At 37.5% G+C, this 18,093-nt stretch overlaps 1 protein-coding gene across 1 annotated transcript in view; it reads right to left on the bottom strand.

Annotated features, from left to right (window-relative positions):
• Positions 1-18,093, bottom strand: part of TEX15 (testis expressed 15, meiosis and synapsis associated) — a 54,289-nt gene that overhangs the window by 35,512 nt on the left and 684 nt on the right. The window contains exon 2 of the mRNA XM_078068258.1: positions 6,645-6,810. Coding sequence (XP_077924384.1) covers positions 6,645-6,810 — 166 coding nt within the window. The remainder of the gene's footprint in view (positions 1-6,644; positions 6,811-18,093) is intronic.

The following is an 18,093-nucleotide window of genomic DNA, read 5'->3' as shown; positions in this document are numbered from 1 at the left end:
TTAGCTTAAAAAAAAATAGAATAGAGCTTTAATGTTCTCACCATAACAACAAAATTGTTAACTATGTGAAGTAAAAGATGAGTTAACTAACGTTATCGTAGTAAACATTTCATAATATATATGTGGATCATCACATTATACACCTTAAACTTACACAGTGTTATATGTTAATCATATTTCAATAAAGCTGGAGGGAAAAAAATTTTCTCACACAAGAATTCTGGAGATAAGGCGGTATAATATTAGTTTTCTATTGCTGCTGTAACAAATTCCCACAGATTTAGTGGATTGAAACAAATGAAGTTTGTTTTTTTTTTTTTCAAAGATCCATTTATTTATTTTAGAGAGTGCGAGCTAGGGGAGGGGCGGAGAGAGAGGGAGAGGGAGAATCCCTGAGCACACTTGTGGCTTAGGGGAGCCTGACAAGGGGCTCGATCCCAGGACTCCGAGATCATGACCTGAGCTGAAACTAAGAACTCAGCCGCTTAACCAACTGAGCTACCCAGGTGCCCCAACAAATCAAGTTTATTATCTTACAGTTCAGCAGGACGTAAGTCCAATATAGGTCTCATCGGGTTAAAATAAAGATGTCATTTTGATTGTGTTCCTGTGTCAGGGTCTGGGGGAAGATCTCTTCACTTGTTAGCAAAATTTAATTACTTGCAGAGGGAGGACTAACATACCATTTCCTTTTTAGCTGTTAGCTGTAGGCTGCTCCCAGGTTTTAGAAGTTACCCGAATTCCTTGAGTCATAACACCTTTCCTCCATCTTTAAAGCCAGGAAAAACAGGGGGCACCTGGGTGGCTCAGTCATTAAGCGTCTGCCTTCGGCTCAGGTCATGATCCCAGCATCCTGGGATTGAGCCCTACCTTGGGCTCCCTGCTCTGCGGGAAGCCTGCTTCTCCCTCTCCCACTCCCCCTGCTTGTGTTCCCTCTCTCACTGTGTCTCTGTCAAATAAATAAATAAAATTTTAAAAAAATAAATAAAAAATAAAGCCAGGAAAAGCAAGCTGAATCCCTCTGAAATTTTTCTTCTCTCTCCTCTCTCTGACCCTCTTACATTTCTAAGAGCTCATATCGTGAGTCCACTCACTCATATTGGGCCCACTCAGGTAACCCAAGATAATCACCATCTGCAGGTTTGTGATGTCAACCAGATCTGAAGAGTCCTTTTTGTTATGTAAAGTAACATGTTCACAGATTCTAAGAATCAGGATGTGGGCATCTTTTGGGGGTGCACTATGCTGCCTACTGCAGGCAGATCCGGAATTTATTCAGTTCCCCAACAGTATTAAGAATTTAAGTTTCTTTGCCTTGATTCTCCACACTGCTTTCCACAGCTTTTATCTTTGTCTGGCTCCTCTAAGTCTTAAGAAGGCTGCCAAGCAGCTGCTAGATCTGTAAGCTTCCTTGCTTGCAGTCCTTAATAGAGACACTTGACTTCATCTCAGGATTTCCAGGAAAATCTCATGCTGTGTTCTAATGAGCCATACAGACTAGGCTCATACATCAGTAAACCAATAAAAGAGAACAGGACTTGGGACGCCTGGGTGGCTCAGTCGGTTAAGCCTCTGCCTTCAGCTCAGGTCATGATCCCAGGGTCCTGGGATCGAGTCCCACATCGGGCTCCTTGCTCAGCAAGGAGCCTGCTTCTCCCTCTGCCTGCCTCTGTCTCTCTCTCTCTCTGATAAATAAATAAAATCTTTTTTAAAAAAAAAAAGAGAGCTTTTTGTGAAACATAGGACAAAGAATAGTTTAAATTATGTAAGATGATTTAGAATTGTTAGACTATAGTCTACTAACTTGATTACCCTATATATCCTTCTTCCAACATATATACTTTAAAAAGCACTCATGCTCACACAAAACACTTTCAATCCACCTTGCAAAAAGGGAACCACCCAAAGTGTCATCCAGTTACTGCATCTAACTTCAGATCCATGTTGGGAGTAATACGCCTTCATTTCTAACAGGTCTGGATATAGATCTATATAGTTAACATCCATTTAGGCAATATATAGCTACAAGATTAAGTTATCTACACCCAAAAATACACTGGTAAAGGGAAAAAAACAGGATAACTACAATTAAATTCAGAAAAGTGAAGAATGACACAATAATGGTGTTAGCTGGCCCTGAGCAACAGTACATCCTTTTGAAAAGAAGAAGCTAGGGTTCTCTATCCTCAAAATTCCGAAGGCTAGTAACCATAGCAGGATCATGTTTAGACAATGGTTGCAATTAGGACTTTCAGTCTCCTAGCAACAAACCTCTGAAACCTTTGCATCCTCCAAGGCTCTGAATCTGAAATGGCCTTTAGCTACTGCATTCTAATTCGAAACTATCCATTTCTTCCCCCAAATTGCATTTAAAATATATCTTTATTGTATAAACCTGAGTACTTTCCATTTACCTGGTAGAAAATACTTAAAAGGAGGTATTGGGAAAGTTAAAGGCAACAGACTTGTGCTTTGCAGCATACTTATTTCCTGTTAAATCTTCTTAAACCCAAATTCAAACTAACTTTTGAAAAGATGAATTCTTTACCTCAAGCTAATCTTATGAAGCTGATCTGTGATACCAGATCATAAGAATAAAGAATCTTTCTTACGAAGTCTGAATTTTAAAGGCCTTTTGCATCTAAGACATGGCCAAGGCAGTTTAACATCCTGAATATTCTGTATAATTTCCCCCAAAACCAAAACCTCATGAAACAAATGGTTGTGCCCAAGGTATAAAGGATTATCACCAACTTCTCAAGTTGGCACCCTTACTGCCCAATCTCCAAGTTAAATCCATAGTGTAGAATCTCTTATTTGCCAGTACCCCTTTGCAGTATGAAATTCACTATCAGCTGGAATATGGTTGACTTCAAGTATAAAAACTTGCTCAATTTGGCTTAAAAATAAGTTGACTTCTTATAACAAGAAATTCAGAAATCAGGCAGCATTTATCAGGGTTGATAGATGCCATGGCTCCAGATGTCATCAAGGATCCAGGTTTTTTCCATTTCTTTGTCCTTCTGTCCTCAGCTTTAGGGTCATCCTAACACTAGTCTTATTACTTCACAAAGGTGCTATCAGTAACTTAAACATGCTTTCTTGGTTCACATCCAAATGGCTTCTCTTTCCCAGAGACCACCAAGCCAATCCATCTTGAGTGTGTTACTGACCCAAACTGATTTATTTCTGCCCACCCTTGGAACCAATCATTGATAAAGTAAATGAAATTAACCACAGATGGCTCAGACTATATCTGGAGTGAAACATAAACTAAGATCTCAAGTACTAATTCAACTACAACATTTAGCCGGGTACTGACAATCTTTAAAATGATATCCTTTCATATAAATTTGAAATTTTTATTTTTATTTTATTTTTTTTAAAGATTTTACTTATTTATTTGACAGACAGAGACAAAGAGAGAGAGAACACAAATAAGGGGAGTGGGAAAAGGAGAAGCAGGCTTCCCGCCGAGTAGGGAACCCGATGCGGGGCTTGATCCCAGGACGCTGGGATCATGACCTGAGCCGAAGGCAGACACTTAACAACTGAGCCACCCAGGTGCCCCAAATTTGAAATTTTTAAAAGTAATTTTAAAACAAAAAGGGTCAAACTGATAAAAATAAGGCAATGGACTTAAGAATAATTCAGTTTCAGTTTCTCTTTTACCCATTAAGACCAGCTCAAGTTTAACTCTTCAAAGCATCTCTCAAAACTCTTAAGAACAATCAGTCCCTCATATGTGTACCTATATCTTTATTTTAACATATTTTATATTTACTTCTAAACTAGAATGTGAACTCTTTAAGACAGGAAAAAACATTCATTGTTCTTTGAGGGTTATCAAATACAGTGTCTGACATAGTAGGTACTCAAATATTTAATGAATGATTGAATACACAGATGTTTAGATTTTTTTTTAAAAGATTTTATTTATTTATTTAACACAGAGGTAACAGCAAGACAGGGAACACAAACAGGGGGAGTGGGAGAGGGAGAAGCAGGCTTCCTGCTGAGCAGGGAGCCTGATGCAGGGCTCGATCCCAGCACCCTGGGATCATGACCTAAGCCGAAGGCAGACGCTTAACAACTGAGCCACCCAGGCGCCCTGATGTTTAGATTTTTAATGCTTTTGCTGATTTCAGACTTAAGAAGTGGTAGATGGGGGTGCCTGGGTGGCTCAGTCGTTAAGCGTCTGCCTTCGGCTCAGGTCATGATCCCAGGGTCCTGGGATCGAGCCCCGCATCGGGCCTCCTGCTCCGCGGGAGGCCTGCTTCTCCCTCTCCCACTCCCCCTGCTTGTGTTCCCTCTCTCTCTGTGTCTCTCTCTGTCAAATAAATAAATAAAATCTTTAAAAAAAAAAAAAAAAAAAAAAAAAAAGAAGTGGTAGATGGAATGTAGATAAGAAGTAGAAATTGGTATCCTTTTGGAAATACTTGTTTTTGCTGAGCTCATAAATACAATAACTCCTCTAAAGGGAGTGATAGAAAGAAAAGCCATGGGGCACCTGGGTGGCTTAGTCAGTTGAGCGTCCAACTCTTGGTTTCAGCTCAGGTCATGATCTCAGGGTTGTGAGATAGAGTCCCACATCAGGCTCTGTGCTCAGTGGGGAGTCTGCTTGAGATTCTCTTCCTCTCCCTCTGCCCCTCCCCCTACTCTCTCTTAAAAATAAATAAAATCTTGAAAAAAGAAGGCAGAAGACAGAAAGAAAAGCCAGAGGCAGTCAATGTTACTAATATATTTTCTTTTCATTCTATTATTTTCTTCTAACCATTTTTTTTTTTAAGATTTTATTTATTTATTTGACAGAGACACAGTGAGAGAGGGAACACAAGCAGGGGCAGAGGGAGAGGGAGAAGCATGCTTTCTGCTGAGTAGGGAGCCCAATGCGGGGCTCGATCCCAGGATGCTGGGATCATGACCTGAGCCGAAGGCAGACGCTTAATGACTGAGCCACCCAGGTGCCCCTAACCATTTTTTTAAATTTTTCTTTTTATTTTCTTTTCCACTTGGTCTTAAGGCTAATTAAAGGCACTTTATAGCATCACTGGTTTTTAAAAAATGAAATAAAAATTTAACAATTAAGTGCCCACTGTGTTGCCAGCTTCATACTATGGACATAAAAACAAAAAAGATAAAACTCACAATGCAGGAGAATCAGACAAAACCAATATATGGTAGTAAGACCTATAAAATGAGTATAAAGTACTATGGGAAACAAATGAGTTTGTCTAACTGGGCAAATAACTAAGAAATCAATAAATCCTACACCTGTTGGTTATTTGCAATGTTATAACATGTCATGTATTGTTGGGTAGTTGTTCTAATTTCTCTAAAATTAGGTTGTAAATTAAGTGTTGGGCAGGGGAACATTACAAAAAAGGACAAAATTTTAAAATGCCTAAAAGAACTAAAATCAAAGAACAATACCAGGAATTAATTTTTGATCAAACTCTTATTTCAATCTGGAAGTGGCGGGATATAACCAGTCCATTGCACTTTTGCTCAAAACTGTTGTTTTCTAGATGACAGAATATGCTATCAACTAAATCTGTCATTCCCACCAATTCTCTCAAAGTGACATCAGGGGGTAAGTATGTTTAAGTCAAGAGGAATTAATTCTAAAGCAAAAAAAGAAACCAAAAACATTCCAAAATGAGTTCTAAGTGTGGGTCCTTGATCAAGCTACAGTTAGGTTTTAAGTTAAATGTCAATTAGTGAAGGAGGAAAAATCAGAAAATGAAAAAGGTAAACTGTGTTCACCTAAGATCTAGATCTATAAATACAAAATGTTTACAATGAGAACTTTGCATATGCTTTTCTTCTTTCTTACGAAAACAAAATACTGGATTACGCCTTCCCAAAAAGTACAAGTAGTACTTTAAAAAAATTAAAATGAAACTAATTTAACACTTTACGTTAACTATACTCAAATAAAAAAAAATTTAAGAGAAAAAAAATAGGGGGTGCCTGGGTGGCTCAGTTGTTAAGCGTCTGCTTTCGGCTCAGGTCATGATCCCAGCATCCTGGGATCAAGCCCTGCATCGGGCTCCCTGCTCTGTGGGAAGCCTGCTCCTCCCTCTCCCACTCCCACTCCTCTTGCTTGCGTTCCCTCTCTCGCTGTCTCTGTCAAATAAATAAATAAAATCTTTAAAAAAAATAAAAATAAGAGAAAAAAAATAGTGGCTCTAGTAGAATAGCTGGAAATAGCCAGATACAATTTTGCCAAATTAAAACATCAACTAAGTCTCTGAACAACTGAATCAAGGAAAAAAAGTTATTTTCTGGATAATTTAACTGCTGTTTTATATATGCAGGAGGCATGAGGGATCTGTAAAATGGGTGCTTAATAAACGTGCTCATGTATGCTTCTGAAAAAATTTATCAAGATTAAAAAATTACAAGTGTCTGAAATCTGGCTACATAAACCTGTAAAACTTATTAATCAAAATCTTACACTTAGCTCTTCACTATTACACAAGGCTATGAGAAGCCAACAAAATAATACACAAACAATCTCTGTACTTATTTTCTTAGTAATACTTACCAAATCTCAAATGGTAGAAATTACAAATTCTTATGACTTCAATAGTAAAAAGAAAAAAACCCAAAATCTCAACCTTTAGGTCATAGTAACTTACCTCTTAGAAGTAAAATTTTTCTCCAGATCCTCATTGTGAACCAATTTTGTATCCCCAAACTGCCATGATGATTGTAGATCACAGCCTACATCAAGCTGGCACTGGTTAAGAGTATCATGTATGAAACTATACTCTCTAGTATTGGTGCAACAAGGTGACAAGTAAACTAAAGATAAAGAAAAGGGAATAAATAAAGTTATTTGACTTTAAAATTATATCTTTGTACATCTACAGAATGACATACATAACTATAATATCAAAACCACAAAAATGACATTGGTAAAATCCACAGATGTTATGATTTTACCAGTTTTACATGCACTTGCGTGTGTATAGTTCTGCGCAATTTTGTCATATGTATAGATTCATGGCAACCACTATAATCAAGATACACAAGTGTTCCATCCCACAAAGATCTCCCTTAAGCTGTTTTAAAAATAGAATAGTACTGACAACTGTATTCCCCTTCTCTGCCTCTAAGTCTTGAAAACTACTAATCTATTCTCCATCTCTATACTTTTGTCATTTCAAGAATGTTTTGTAAAGGGGCGCCTAGGTGGCTCAGTTGGTTAAGCGACTGCCTTCAGCTCAGGTCATGATCCTGGAGTCCCAGGATCGAGTCCCGCATCGGGCTCCCTGCTCGGCGGGGGGTTGGCTTCTCCCTCTGACCCTCTTCCCTCTCGTGCTCTCTGTCTCTCATTCTCTCTCTCTCAAATAAATAAATAAAATCTTAAAAAAAAAAAAAAGAATGTTTTTAAGTAGAACTTTGTAGTTGTGATCTGTGGACATTAGCTTTTTTCATTCAGGATAATCCCTTTGAGATCCAACTAAGTTGTTATTTCAATAAATGGTTTCTTTTTATTGATAAGTAAGTACTCTATGGTATGGATGTACCATAGTTTAACCATTCACTAGTTATAAACCAAGGTGGTTGCCAATTTTTGGCTATTACAAATAAAGCTGCTATGAACATTTGTGTATAGGTTTTTGGGTGATGTACATTTTCATTTCTCTGGGATAAATGCCCCAAAGTGCAGTTGTTGAGTTATACGGTAGTTGCATGTTTAGTTTTTAAAGAAACTATTAAACTGTTTTTCAAAGAGTGACTCAGCTTTCTGGTTTCCACTGGTTGTATGACTGATCTGGTTTCTCTATATCACTGCTAACATTTGGCATTGTTATTCTTTTAATTTTAGCTGTTTTAACAAATGGGTAGTGATATCTCATTGTGGTTTCCATTTCCTTAATGGCTATGATGTTGAACATCTTTTTTTGTGCTCATTTGCCATCCGTACATCCTCTTTGGTGAAGCATCTGTTCATCTCTTTTTCCTTACTAATTGGATTTTCTCACTTCCCTTTTTTTTGCTTACTAATGAGTTTTGAAAGCACTTTGTATGTTCTGGATATGAGTTCATTTCATATACATGATTTACAAGTGTTGGTGAGGATGTAGAGAAAAAAGTACCCTTGTGCACTATTGGTGGAAATGGAAGTTCTTCAAAAAATTAAAAATGGGAAATACCATGTGATTCAATAATTCCACTACTGGGTTTTTACCCAAAGAAAATAAAAACACAAATGTGAAAAGATACATGCATCCTTATGTTTACTGCAGCGTTATTTATAGTAGCCAAGATGTGGAAGCAGCCCAAGTGTCCAACATAGATGAATGTATAAAGAAGATGTGATACAAACACACACATATACACACATGCATATACATATACACACACAATGGAGTATTACTCAACCATTAAAAAGATGAGATATTGCCATTTGCAACAACATGGATGGACCTAGAGGGTATTATGCTAAATAAGTCAGAGAGAGAAAGACAAATACCATATGATTCCACCTATATGTGGAAAATGAAAAACAAAACAAATGAATAAACAAAAAGCAGAATCAGACCTATACATAGAAAAACTGATGGTTGCCTGAGGGAAGTGGGGTGGGAGAATGGGCAAAATGGGTAAAGGGGAATGGGAGATACAGGCTTCTAGTTATGGAATGAATAAGTCAGGGGGAGAAAAGGTACAGAGTAGGGAATATTGTATTGTAATGGTATTTTAATAGTGTTGTATGGTAACAGATGGGAGCTACGCTAGTGGTGAGCACAGCATAATGTACAGAATTGCTGAATCACTATGTTGTACACCTGAAAATAATGTAACATTGTGCGTAAACTATACCCCCAAAAAACCGCAAACCCCCATTTTCTTCCACTCTAAGTTTTCTTTTCATTTACCTAACAGTCTTTCAGAAAGTAAGTTTTTAATTGTGATGAAGCCAATTTATCAAATTCTTTTTAAAAGTTTATTTTAGTAATCTTTACACCCAACATGGGACTTGAACTCACAACCCCAAGATCAACAGTTGCATGCTTTACCAACTGAGCCAGCCAGGGGCCCACCCATGATTTATTTTGAATTATTTTTTGTGTGTAGGGGGAAGTTCCTTTTCTTGCTTATGGATGTTGCCCCAATTGCTCCAGCAACATCTGATGAAAAGACTACCTTTCCTCGACTGAATATACCTTCATAAAAATTAACTGAAAGAAAATCAAATGAGCATATTAATGTCAGTCTATTTCTGGAATCTCTATTCTGTTCCACTAATCTATCCCCCTCTGCCAATGCTACACTATCTTGATTACCGTGGCTACAAAGTAAGCCTTAGTATTGAGCAGAGTAATTACAGTTTCTTTTTCTATTTCAAAATTGTTTAAAGCTATTCCAGTTTCTTTGCCTTTTCATGTAAATTTGAGAATAAGTTTATTTAGAAAAAGACTTTTTCAATATTACAATACGTTAAATTACAATAAATCTAAAGATAAATTTGTGGAAACCTGCTATCTTTATTATGTTGAATCTTCTAAACTATAAGTATACCTCCCTAAATAACAGATTCTCCTTGATTTCTTTCATCAGCATTTGCAGTTTATTTATTTATTGAGAGAGAGAGTGCTCATGCAAGCAGGGTGAGGGAGGAGCAGAGGGAAAGGGAGAGAGAGAATCTTAAGCAGGCACTTGATCTCAGGACCCTGAGGTCATGACCCGAGCAGAAATCTAGAGTCCAATGCTTTTTCTAAAAAAAAAAGATTTTATTTTTTAGAGAGAGTGCACGCTTGAGAGACAGCACAAGTGTGGGGGGTTGTGGGGGGGAGAGGGGCAGAGGGAGAGGGTGAAGTATTTCTCTGCTGAGCAGGGAGCCAGATGTGGGGTTCCATCTCAGGACCCTGGGATCACGACCTGAGCTGAAGGTGGACGATTAACCGACTGAGCCACCCAGGTGCCCCTCAAGAGTCTGATGTTTAACCAACTGAGCTACCTAGGTGCCCTAGCATTTGCGCTTTAAAGCATAAAAACACTGTACATGTTTTGTTAGATTCATACATACGTATTTCAAGTTTTGAGCTATTATAAATGCCATTGTTTAATATTTTGATTTTCATGTATTCTTTGCTAATATATAGAAATTCAATTGATTTTTCTATTTTTTCTCTTTTTTAAATTGAAACATAGTTGACATACAATGTTATATTAGTTTCAGGTATACAACATTCAATAATTATATTCATTACAAAATGTTCACCACAGTAAGTGTAGTTATCATCCGTCACTGTACAAATTACTATATATTACTGATTATCCCCAGGCTGTACTTATCATCCCCATGACTTATTTTATAAATGGAAGTTTGTACCTCCCTCTCCTCTGGCAACCCCTACTTTCTTCTCTGTATTTATGGAGTCTATTTCTGCTTTTTGTTGGTTTGTTCACTTGTTTTGTTTTTCAGAATTCATATGTAAGTGAAATCATATGGTATTTGTGTTTTTCTGACTTACTTTACATAGTATAATACCCTCTATGTCCATCCATGTTGTCACAAATGGCAAGATTTTATTCTTTTTTATGGCTGAGTAATATTCTTGTGTGTGTCTGTGTGTGTGTGTGTATACATACACATACAACAACATCTTCATCCATCCATCCATCCATCCATGGACACTTAGGTTGCTTCTACGATTTTTCTATTTTGATCTTGCACCCAGTGACCTTGCTGAACTTATTAGAGAATTTTTTTCTTTTTTTGTAGATTCCCTGGGATTTCCTATGTTGACCATCATGTGATCTTCAAATAGAAACAGTTTTATATCTCCTTTTCCAATCTCTGTTTTTAAGTTAAATTCATTCTTTTTTGCACTGGCTACAATTTCCAGGACTATGTTGATAAGAATGGTAAAAGAGAATGTTCTTGCCATCTTATAGAGAAAGCTTCAGTTGATCATCATTAAGTGATGTTAGCTACAGGTATTTTTTCTTTATGAAGTTGAGGAAATTCCCGTTCTTAGTTTGCTGGGTCTCTATCCTGAGTGTTGAATTTTGTTGAATGCTGAACTTAGTTGAATGCTTATTTTGCATTAATTAATATGATCATGTAATTGTTCTTTATTCTTCAAATATAGATTAACTTTCAAATATAAAACCAGGCTTGCATTCCTGAAAAAAAACTCTTCGGAAGTAGTGTAAAATGCATTTTATATACAGTACTGCTGAATTCCATTTATATAAGATTTCTGCATCAATGTTTATGATGGATATTGGTATGTATTTTTTTTTTGTATTATATTTGTCTGGTTTTAATACCAGGGTAATAGTGGGCTCATAAAATTATTTTCTACGTTCTGGAAGAGGTTCTGTAGAATTTGTATTAACTCTTTCTAAATGTTTAGAGTTCTCCTCTAAAACCATCTGGGTCTAGAGATTTCTTTCCAACCATGTTTTCAATTATGAATTCAATTTCTGTAATGATTATAAAAAAGGGTATTTGAATAATCTATTTAGTATTGTGTGTTTTGTTACTTTGTACTTTTTGACAAACTGGTCCATTTCATCAAAGTTGTCAAGTTTATGTAAGCAGATCTGTTCATAGTATTCCCTTTTTAAACTTTCAATGCCATGGGTCAGAAATGATATTCCATTTCATTCCTGATAGTGGTAATTTGCGGCATTTCATTCTTCTGTCAGTCTTGTTAAAGGTTTGTCAATTTATTGATCTTTTCAATCAACCAGCTTTTTTGTTTCATTGATTTTCCTTCTTCTGCTTGTTTTGGGTTTGTTACTCTTTTTCTATTTTCTTAAGGTGGAAGCTGAGATTATGGTTATGAAATCCTTCCTATTTTTTAAATTTAATTCCAGTACAGTTTACATAGTGTTATATTAGTTTCAGGTGTACAATATAGTGATTCAACAATTCTATACATTACTTAGTGTTCATCATGATAAGTGTACTCTTAATCCCCTTCACCTATTTCACCCATCCCCCTACCCACCTCCCTCTAGTAATCATAAGCTTGTTCTGTATAGTGAAGAGTCTGGTTTTGGTTTGTCTCTTTTTTTGTTCATTTTCTTAAATTCAACATATAAGTGAAATCAGATGGTATTTGTCTTTCTTGGACTTATTTTGCTTAGCATTATACTTTCTAGATCCATCCATGCTGTTGCAAATGGCAAGATTTCATTCTTTTTTATGTCTGATTAATATTCCATTGTGTGTGCACATTTGTGTGTATACCACATCTTCTTTATTCATTCATCTATCAATGGACACTTGGGCTGCTTCAATAATTTGGCCATTGTGAATAAGACTCCAATAAACATAGAGGTGCAATAAACATAGATCTTTTGAATTAGTGTTTTTGTATTCTTTGGGTAAATACCCAGTAGTGATATTACTGGATGATATGAAATCCTTCTATTTTTTTTTTTTAAGATTTTATTTATTTATTTGACAGAGAGAGACACAGTGAGAGAGGAAACACAAGCAGGGGGGAGTGGGAGAGGGAGAAGCAAACTTCCTGAGGAGCAGGGAGCCCGATGCAGGGCTCCATCCCAGGACCCTGGGACCATGACCTGAGCTGAAGGCAGACGCTTAACGGATGAGCCACCCAGGCGCCTGAAATCCTTCGTATTTTCTAATGTAAGGTTTTAGTGCTATAAATTTGTTAGCAATGCTTTAGCTGTGTCCCTCAAATTTGGTATGTTACATTTTAATGTTTATTTGATGTATATTTTTATTTCCCTTGAAATCTCATGAGTATTGAGAAATGTGTTATTTTCCATGTGTTTGTAGACTTACATATTACTTTATATTAATTTCTACTTTATACATGGCCCAAGAACACATTCTGTATGACTCCAATTCTTTTAAATATGTTGAGATGTGTTTTGTGGCCCAACAGATGTCTATCCTGATGGGTGTCAAATCAGCACTTGAAAAGAATGTCTATTCTGCTGTTGTTGGGTGAAGTCATGTACAAATGTCAATTAGATTCTGTTGCTTGACAGTATTAAGTTCTTCCATATTTTTGCTGATTTTCTGTCTTGACATGGAGCTTAAACTCATGGGGCTTGAACTCACGACTCTGAGATAAAGACCTGAGCTAAGATCAAGAGTTGGACGCTCAATCAACTGAGGAACTCAGGCACCCTAACTGCTGATTTTCTGTCTTAATAGTTCTATCAATTTTTTTTAATTGAAATTCAAGTTAGTTAACATATACTGTAGTATTGGTTTCAGGAGTAGAATTTGGTGATCATCTCTTACTTAAAATACCCAGTGCTCATCCCAACAAATGCCCTCCGTAATGCCCATCCCCCATTTAGCCCATTCCTCCACTGGCTCACCCATCCCTCAACCCCCAGTTTGATCTCTATAGTTAAGAGTCTCTTATGGTTTGCTTCCCTGTTTATCTTATTTTTCCTTCCCTCCCCGCTATGTTCATCTGTCTTGTTTCTTAAATTCCACATATAAGTGAAATCGTATAATATTTGACTTTCTCTGACTTATTTTGCTTTGCATAATACACTCCATCTAGTTCCATCCATGTTGTTGCAAATGGCAGGATTTCATTCTTTTTGATTGCTGAGTAATATTCCTGTGTGTGTGTGTGTGTGTGTGTGTGTGTGTGTGTGTGTGTGTGTGATCTTCTTTATCCATTCATCAGTCAATGGACATTTGGGTTCCTTTCCATAATTTGGCTATTGTTGATAATGCTGCTATAAACATTGGAATGCATGTGCCCCTTCGAATCAGCTTTTCTGTATCCTTTGGATAAATACCTAGTAGTGCAAGTGCTGAGTCATAGAGTAGTTCTATTTTTAAATTTCTGAGGAACCTCCATACTGTTTTCCAGAGTGGCTATACCAGTTTACATTCCCACCAACAGTGTAAGAGGATTTCCCTTTCTCTACATCCTTGCCAACATCTGTTGTTTCCCAAATTATTCATTTTAGCCATTGTGACAGGTATGAGGTGGTATCTCATTGTGGTTTTGATTTGTATTTCCCTGATGATGAGTGAGGCTGAGCATCTTTTCATGGGTCTGTTAGCCATCTAGATGTCTTCTTTGGAAAAATGTCTATTCATGTCTTCTGTCCCTTTCTTAACTGGATTATTTTTTTGGGGTGTTGAGTTTGATAAGTTCATTATAGATTTTGGATACTAACCCTTTATCAGATATGTCATTTGTAAATATCTTCTCCCATTCCAAAGGTTACCTTTTAGTTTTATTGTTTCCTTTACTCTGCAAAAGCTTTTAAGAGATGACTGCTGAGGCTAGGACTTGGAGTACTATGTTGAACAACAGTGAGAGTGGACATCCCTGTTGTGTTCCTGACCCTAGAGGAAAAGCTCTGATTTTTTTTTTTCCATTGAGGATATTAGCTGTTGTTTTGTTTTGTTTTGTTTTTTAAGATTTTGTTTATTTATTTGACAGAGAGAGAGATAGTGAGAGCAAGAACACAAGCAGGGGGAGAGGGAGAGGGAGAAGCAGGCTTCCTGTCGAGCTGGGAGCCCGATGTGGGACTCGATCCCAGGACCCTGGGATCATGACCTGAGCTGAAGGCAGACACTTAACGGCTGAGCCACTCAGGCACCCTAGCTGTTGGTTTTTCATATATGGCCTTTATGATGTTGAGATATGTTCCTTCTATCCCAACTTTCTTGAAGATTTTTATCAAGAAAGGATTCTGTATTTTGTAAAATGCTTTTTCTGCATCTATTGAGAAGATCCATATGGTTCTTATCCTTTCTTTTATTAATTTGGTGTTTCAAGTTGATTTGCAGATACTGAACCACCTCTACAGCCCAGGAATAAATCCCACTTGATCGTGATGAATAATCCTTTTAATGTACTGTTGGATTAAATTAGCTAGTATCTTGTGGAGAATTTTTGCATCCATGTTCATCAGGAATATTGGTCTGTAATTCTCTTTTTTATTGGGGTCTTTGGTTTTAGTTCTATCAATTGTTGAGAGAGGTGCGCTAAAGTCTCCAACTATAATTCTGGATTTGTCCATTTCTTCTTTCAGTTCTAACAATTTTGCTTCATGCATACTGAATACACATTAAGGGTTGCTATGTCTTCTTGGCAGACTGACCTTTTTCATCATTATGTAGTATCTTTGTTCCTGGTAATTTTCTTTCCGCAGAAGTCTACTTTATTGGATATTAATAAAGCTACTCTCACTTTATTTTGATTGTTTGCATGGCCTATCTTTCTGCTTATGTTTATTTTCAAAAAATGTGTATCACTATATCTGAAGTGAACTTATCAACAGTATATACTTGAGTCATGTTTTTTAATATATTGTGTCAACTTCTGTTTTTTTTTTAAATTATTTACTTATTTATTTATTTGACAGAGAGAGACACAGCGAAGAGGGAACAGGGGAGTGGGAGAGGGAGAAGCAGGCTTCCTGCTGAGCATCGAGCCCAATGCAGGCCTCGATCCCAGGACCCTGGGATCATGACCTGAGCCAAAGGCAGATGCTTAACGACTGAGCCACCCAGGTGCCCCTCAACTTCTGTTTTTTAATTGGTCTATTTGGAACATTTACACTTAATATAACTGATATGTTAGGTCTTACGCCTGCCATTTATCTGTTTATTTTTCCCTTCATTGTTCAATTCTCTATTTCATTTTCCTGACTACCTATGGGTTACTTGAACATTTAAAAAATTCATTTTGATCTATTTTTATAAAAACATTTAATTCTGAGGTTAACTGTAGATTCACATGTAGTTGTAATATATAACACAGAGAGAGCCTATACCCATTCACCCAGTTCCCTCCAAAGGTAATATTTCACTTTATAATTATTTCCTCTATATTCCCTGAGAATCACATTAGAGAATGTTGTAATTTTTCTCCAACTGTCAAATACAATTAGAAAACTCAAGAGGGGGTGCCTAGTGGCTCAGTTGGTTAGGCATCTGCCTTTGGCTCGGGTCATGATCCTGGGGGTCCTGGGATCAAGCCCCACATTGGGCTCTCTGCTTGGCGGGAAGCCTGCTTCTCCCTCTCCCTTTGCAACTCCTCCTGCTTGGGTTCTCTTTTTTTAAAATTTATTTTTTTTTAGAGAGCATGCGGAGGAAGGGGCAGAGGGAATAAGTGAAATCTTTTTTTAAAGATTTTATTTATTTATTTGAGAGAGAGACAGTGAGAGAGGGGACACAAGCTGGGGGAGAGGGAGAAGCAGACTTCCCACTGAGCAGGGAGCCCAATTCAGGGCTCTATCCCAGGACCCTGGGATCATGACCCGAGCCAACAGCAGATGCTGAACGACTGAGCCACCCAGGCGCCCCAAATAACTAAAATCTAAAAAAAAAAGAAAAGAAAAAGAAAACTCAAGAAAAGGATGGCCCATTAAATTTCCCTATATTTTGACTCTTCCTATTGTTCTTTCTTCATTCCTAGTGTTCCCAGCTTCTTTCTTTTGTCATTTTCTGTTTAGGGAACTTTGTTTAGCCATCCTTTCAGGGTGGATATGCTGATGTAAAATTTTTAGTTTACTTCATCTGACAATGTTTACTTCTATTCTTGAAGGATATTTCTGCTAGGGACAGAACTCTGGGTCGACAGTTTTCTTTCTACACTTGAAAAATGTGCCAATTCCTTTGGACTCCATGGTTTCTAATGAGAACTCTTCTGTCATTCAAAAAAATTTTTCCCCTATAGGGGTACCTGGCTGGTTCAGTTGGTACAGCATGTGACTCTTGACCTTGGGGTCATGAGCTCAAGCCTCTGTTGGGTGTAGAGCTTACTTTAAAAACATTTTTTCCCCCAGAGGAGCCTGGGTGGCTCAGTTGGTTGGGCGGCTGACTTTTGGTTTTCGGCTCAGGTAATGATCGCGGGGTCCTGGGATTGAGCCGTGTGTCGGGCTCTGCACTCAGCGAGAAGTCTGCTTGAGGATTTTCTCCCTCTACCTCTACCCCTTCCTCCACATGCTCTCTAAAAAAAATAAATCTTAAAAAAATTCTTCCCCCTATAGATATATGGTTGCTCTAGTTGCTTTCAAGATTTTTCTGTCCTTAGTTTTCAGAAGTTTGATTATGATGTGCTGTAGCATGGACTTTTTTTGGGTTTATCTTATTTATTAAAGCTTATTCAGCCCCTTGACTATATAGGTTTATGCCCTTTGCCAAATTTGGGAAATTTTTCGCCAGTATTTCTTCAAATACTTTTCCATACTCTTTCTCTTTTACTTTGGGGACACTGAAGACAAAGATGTTTAATCTTTTATTATTGTTCCACATGTCCCTGAAGCTCTGCCAACTTTTTTTCTGTGTTGTTCAGGCTGAGTAATTTCTATTGTTATTATCTTTAAATTCACAGACTCTTCCCAATGTCTTCTCAATTCATCTCTGGAACCCATCCACTGAGTTATTTAAATTATTGCATTTTTCAGTTCCAAAATTTCTACTTGGTTATTACATTTTCCACTTCTTTGCTGAGATTTTCTATTTTTCTTTTGTTTCAAGAGTGTTCATAATTGCTTACTGAAACATCATTATAATGGCTGCTTTAAAAGTCTTGCCAGATAATTCCAACTTCTATTTCATCAGAGTGTTGGCATTTGTGGATTATCTTTTCTCATTTAAACTGAGATTTTCCTGATTGGTGGTAAATGAAAGATTTCAAAAAATTATATCTTGGTCATTTTGGATGTTAAGAGTAAGAGACTCTGGATCATATTTAATCTTGGGTTTTAGCAAGCTTCTACTGAAACTGAGCCAGCAGGGGAATCTGCCAATAGGGGAAGGGGGGGCGGGGTACTGATTCTTTACTACCAGGTGGGACTGAAGTCCTGGCTCTCCACAGGGTCTCCAATGACACGGTGGGGGGATGATTTGTTACCCCAAGGAAGGAGTGGAGGTCAGCGCTCCTGACTCAGCCTCCACTGACAAAGTGGGAGAGGGATGGGTGCTTTGTAATTGGCAGGTGTCACAGAAGTCCAGGCTCCTTACTTGGTCTTTATTGGCTCTACTCCAAGTGAGAAGGGGTGGCTCATCACAGGGCAGGGGTGGAAACCATGGACACTGCAGGGGCAGGGGACGGCAGGGAGGGGAACTTGTTACTGCCATGAAGGCAAAAGGCATTT

This window comes from Halichoerus grypus, chromosome 3, assembly GCF_964656455.1.
Source record: "Halichoerus grypus chromosome 3, mHalGry1.hap1.1, whole genome shotgun sequence".
Classification (NCBI taxonomy): domain Eukaryota; kingdom Metazoa; phylum Chordata; class Mammalia; order Carnivora; family Phocidae; genus Halichoerus; species Halichoerus grypus.
This window is presented reverse-complemented; position numbering and strand designations above follow the sequence as displayed.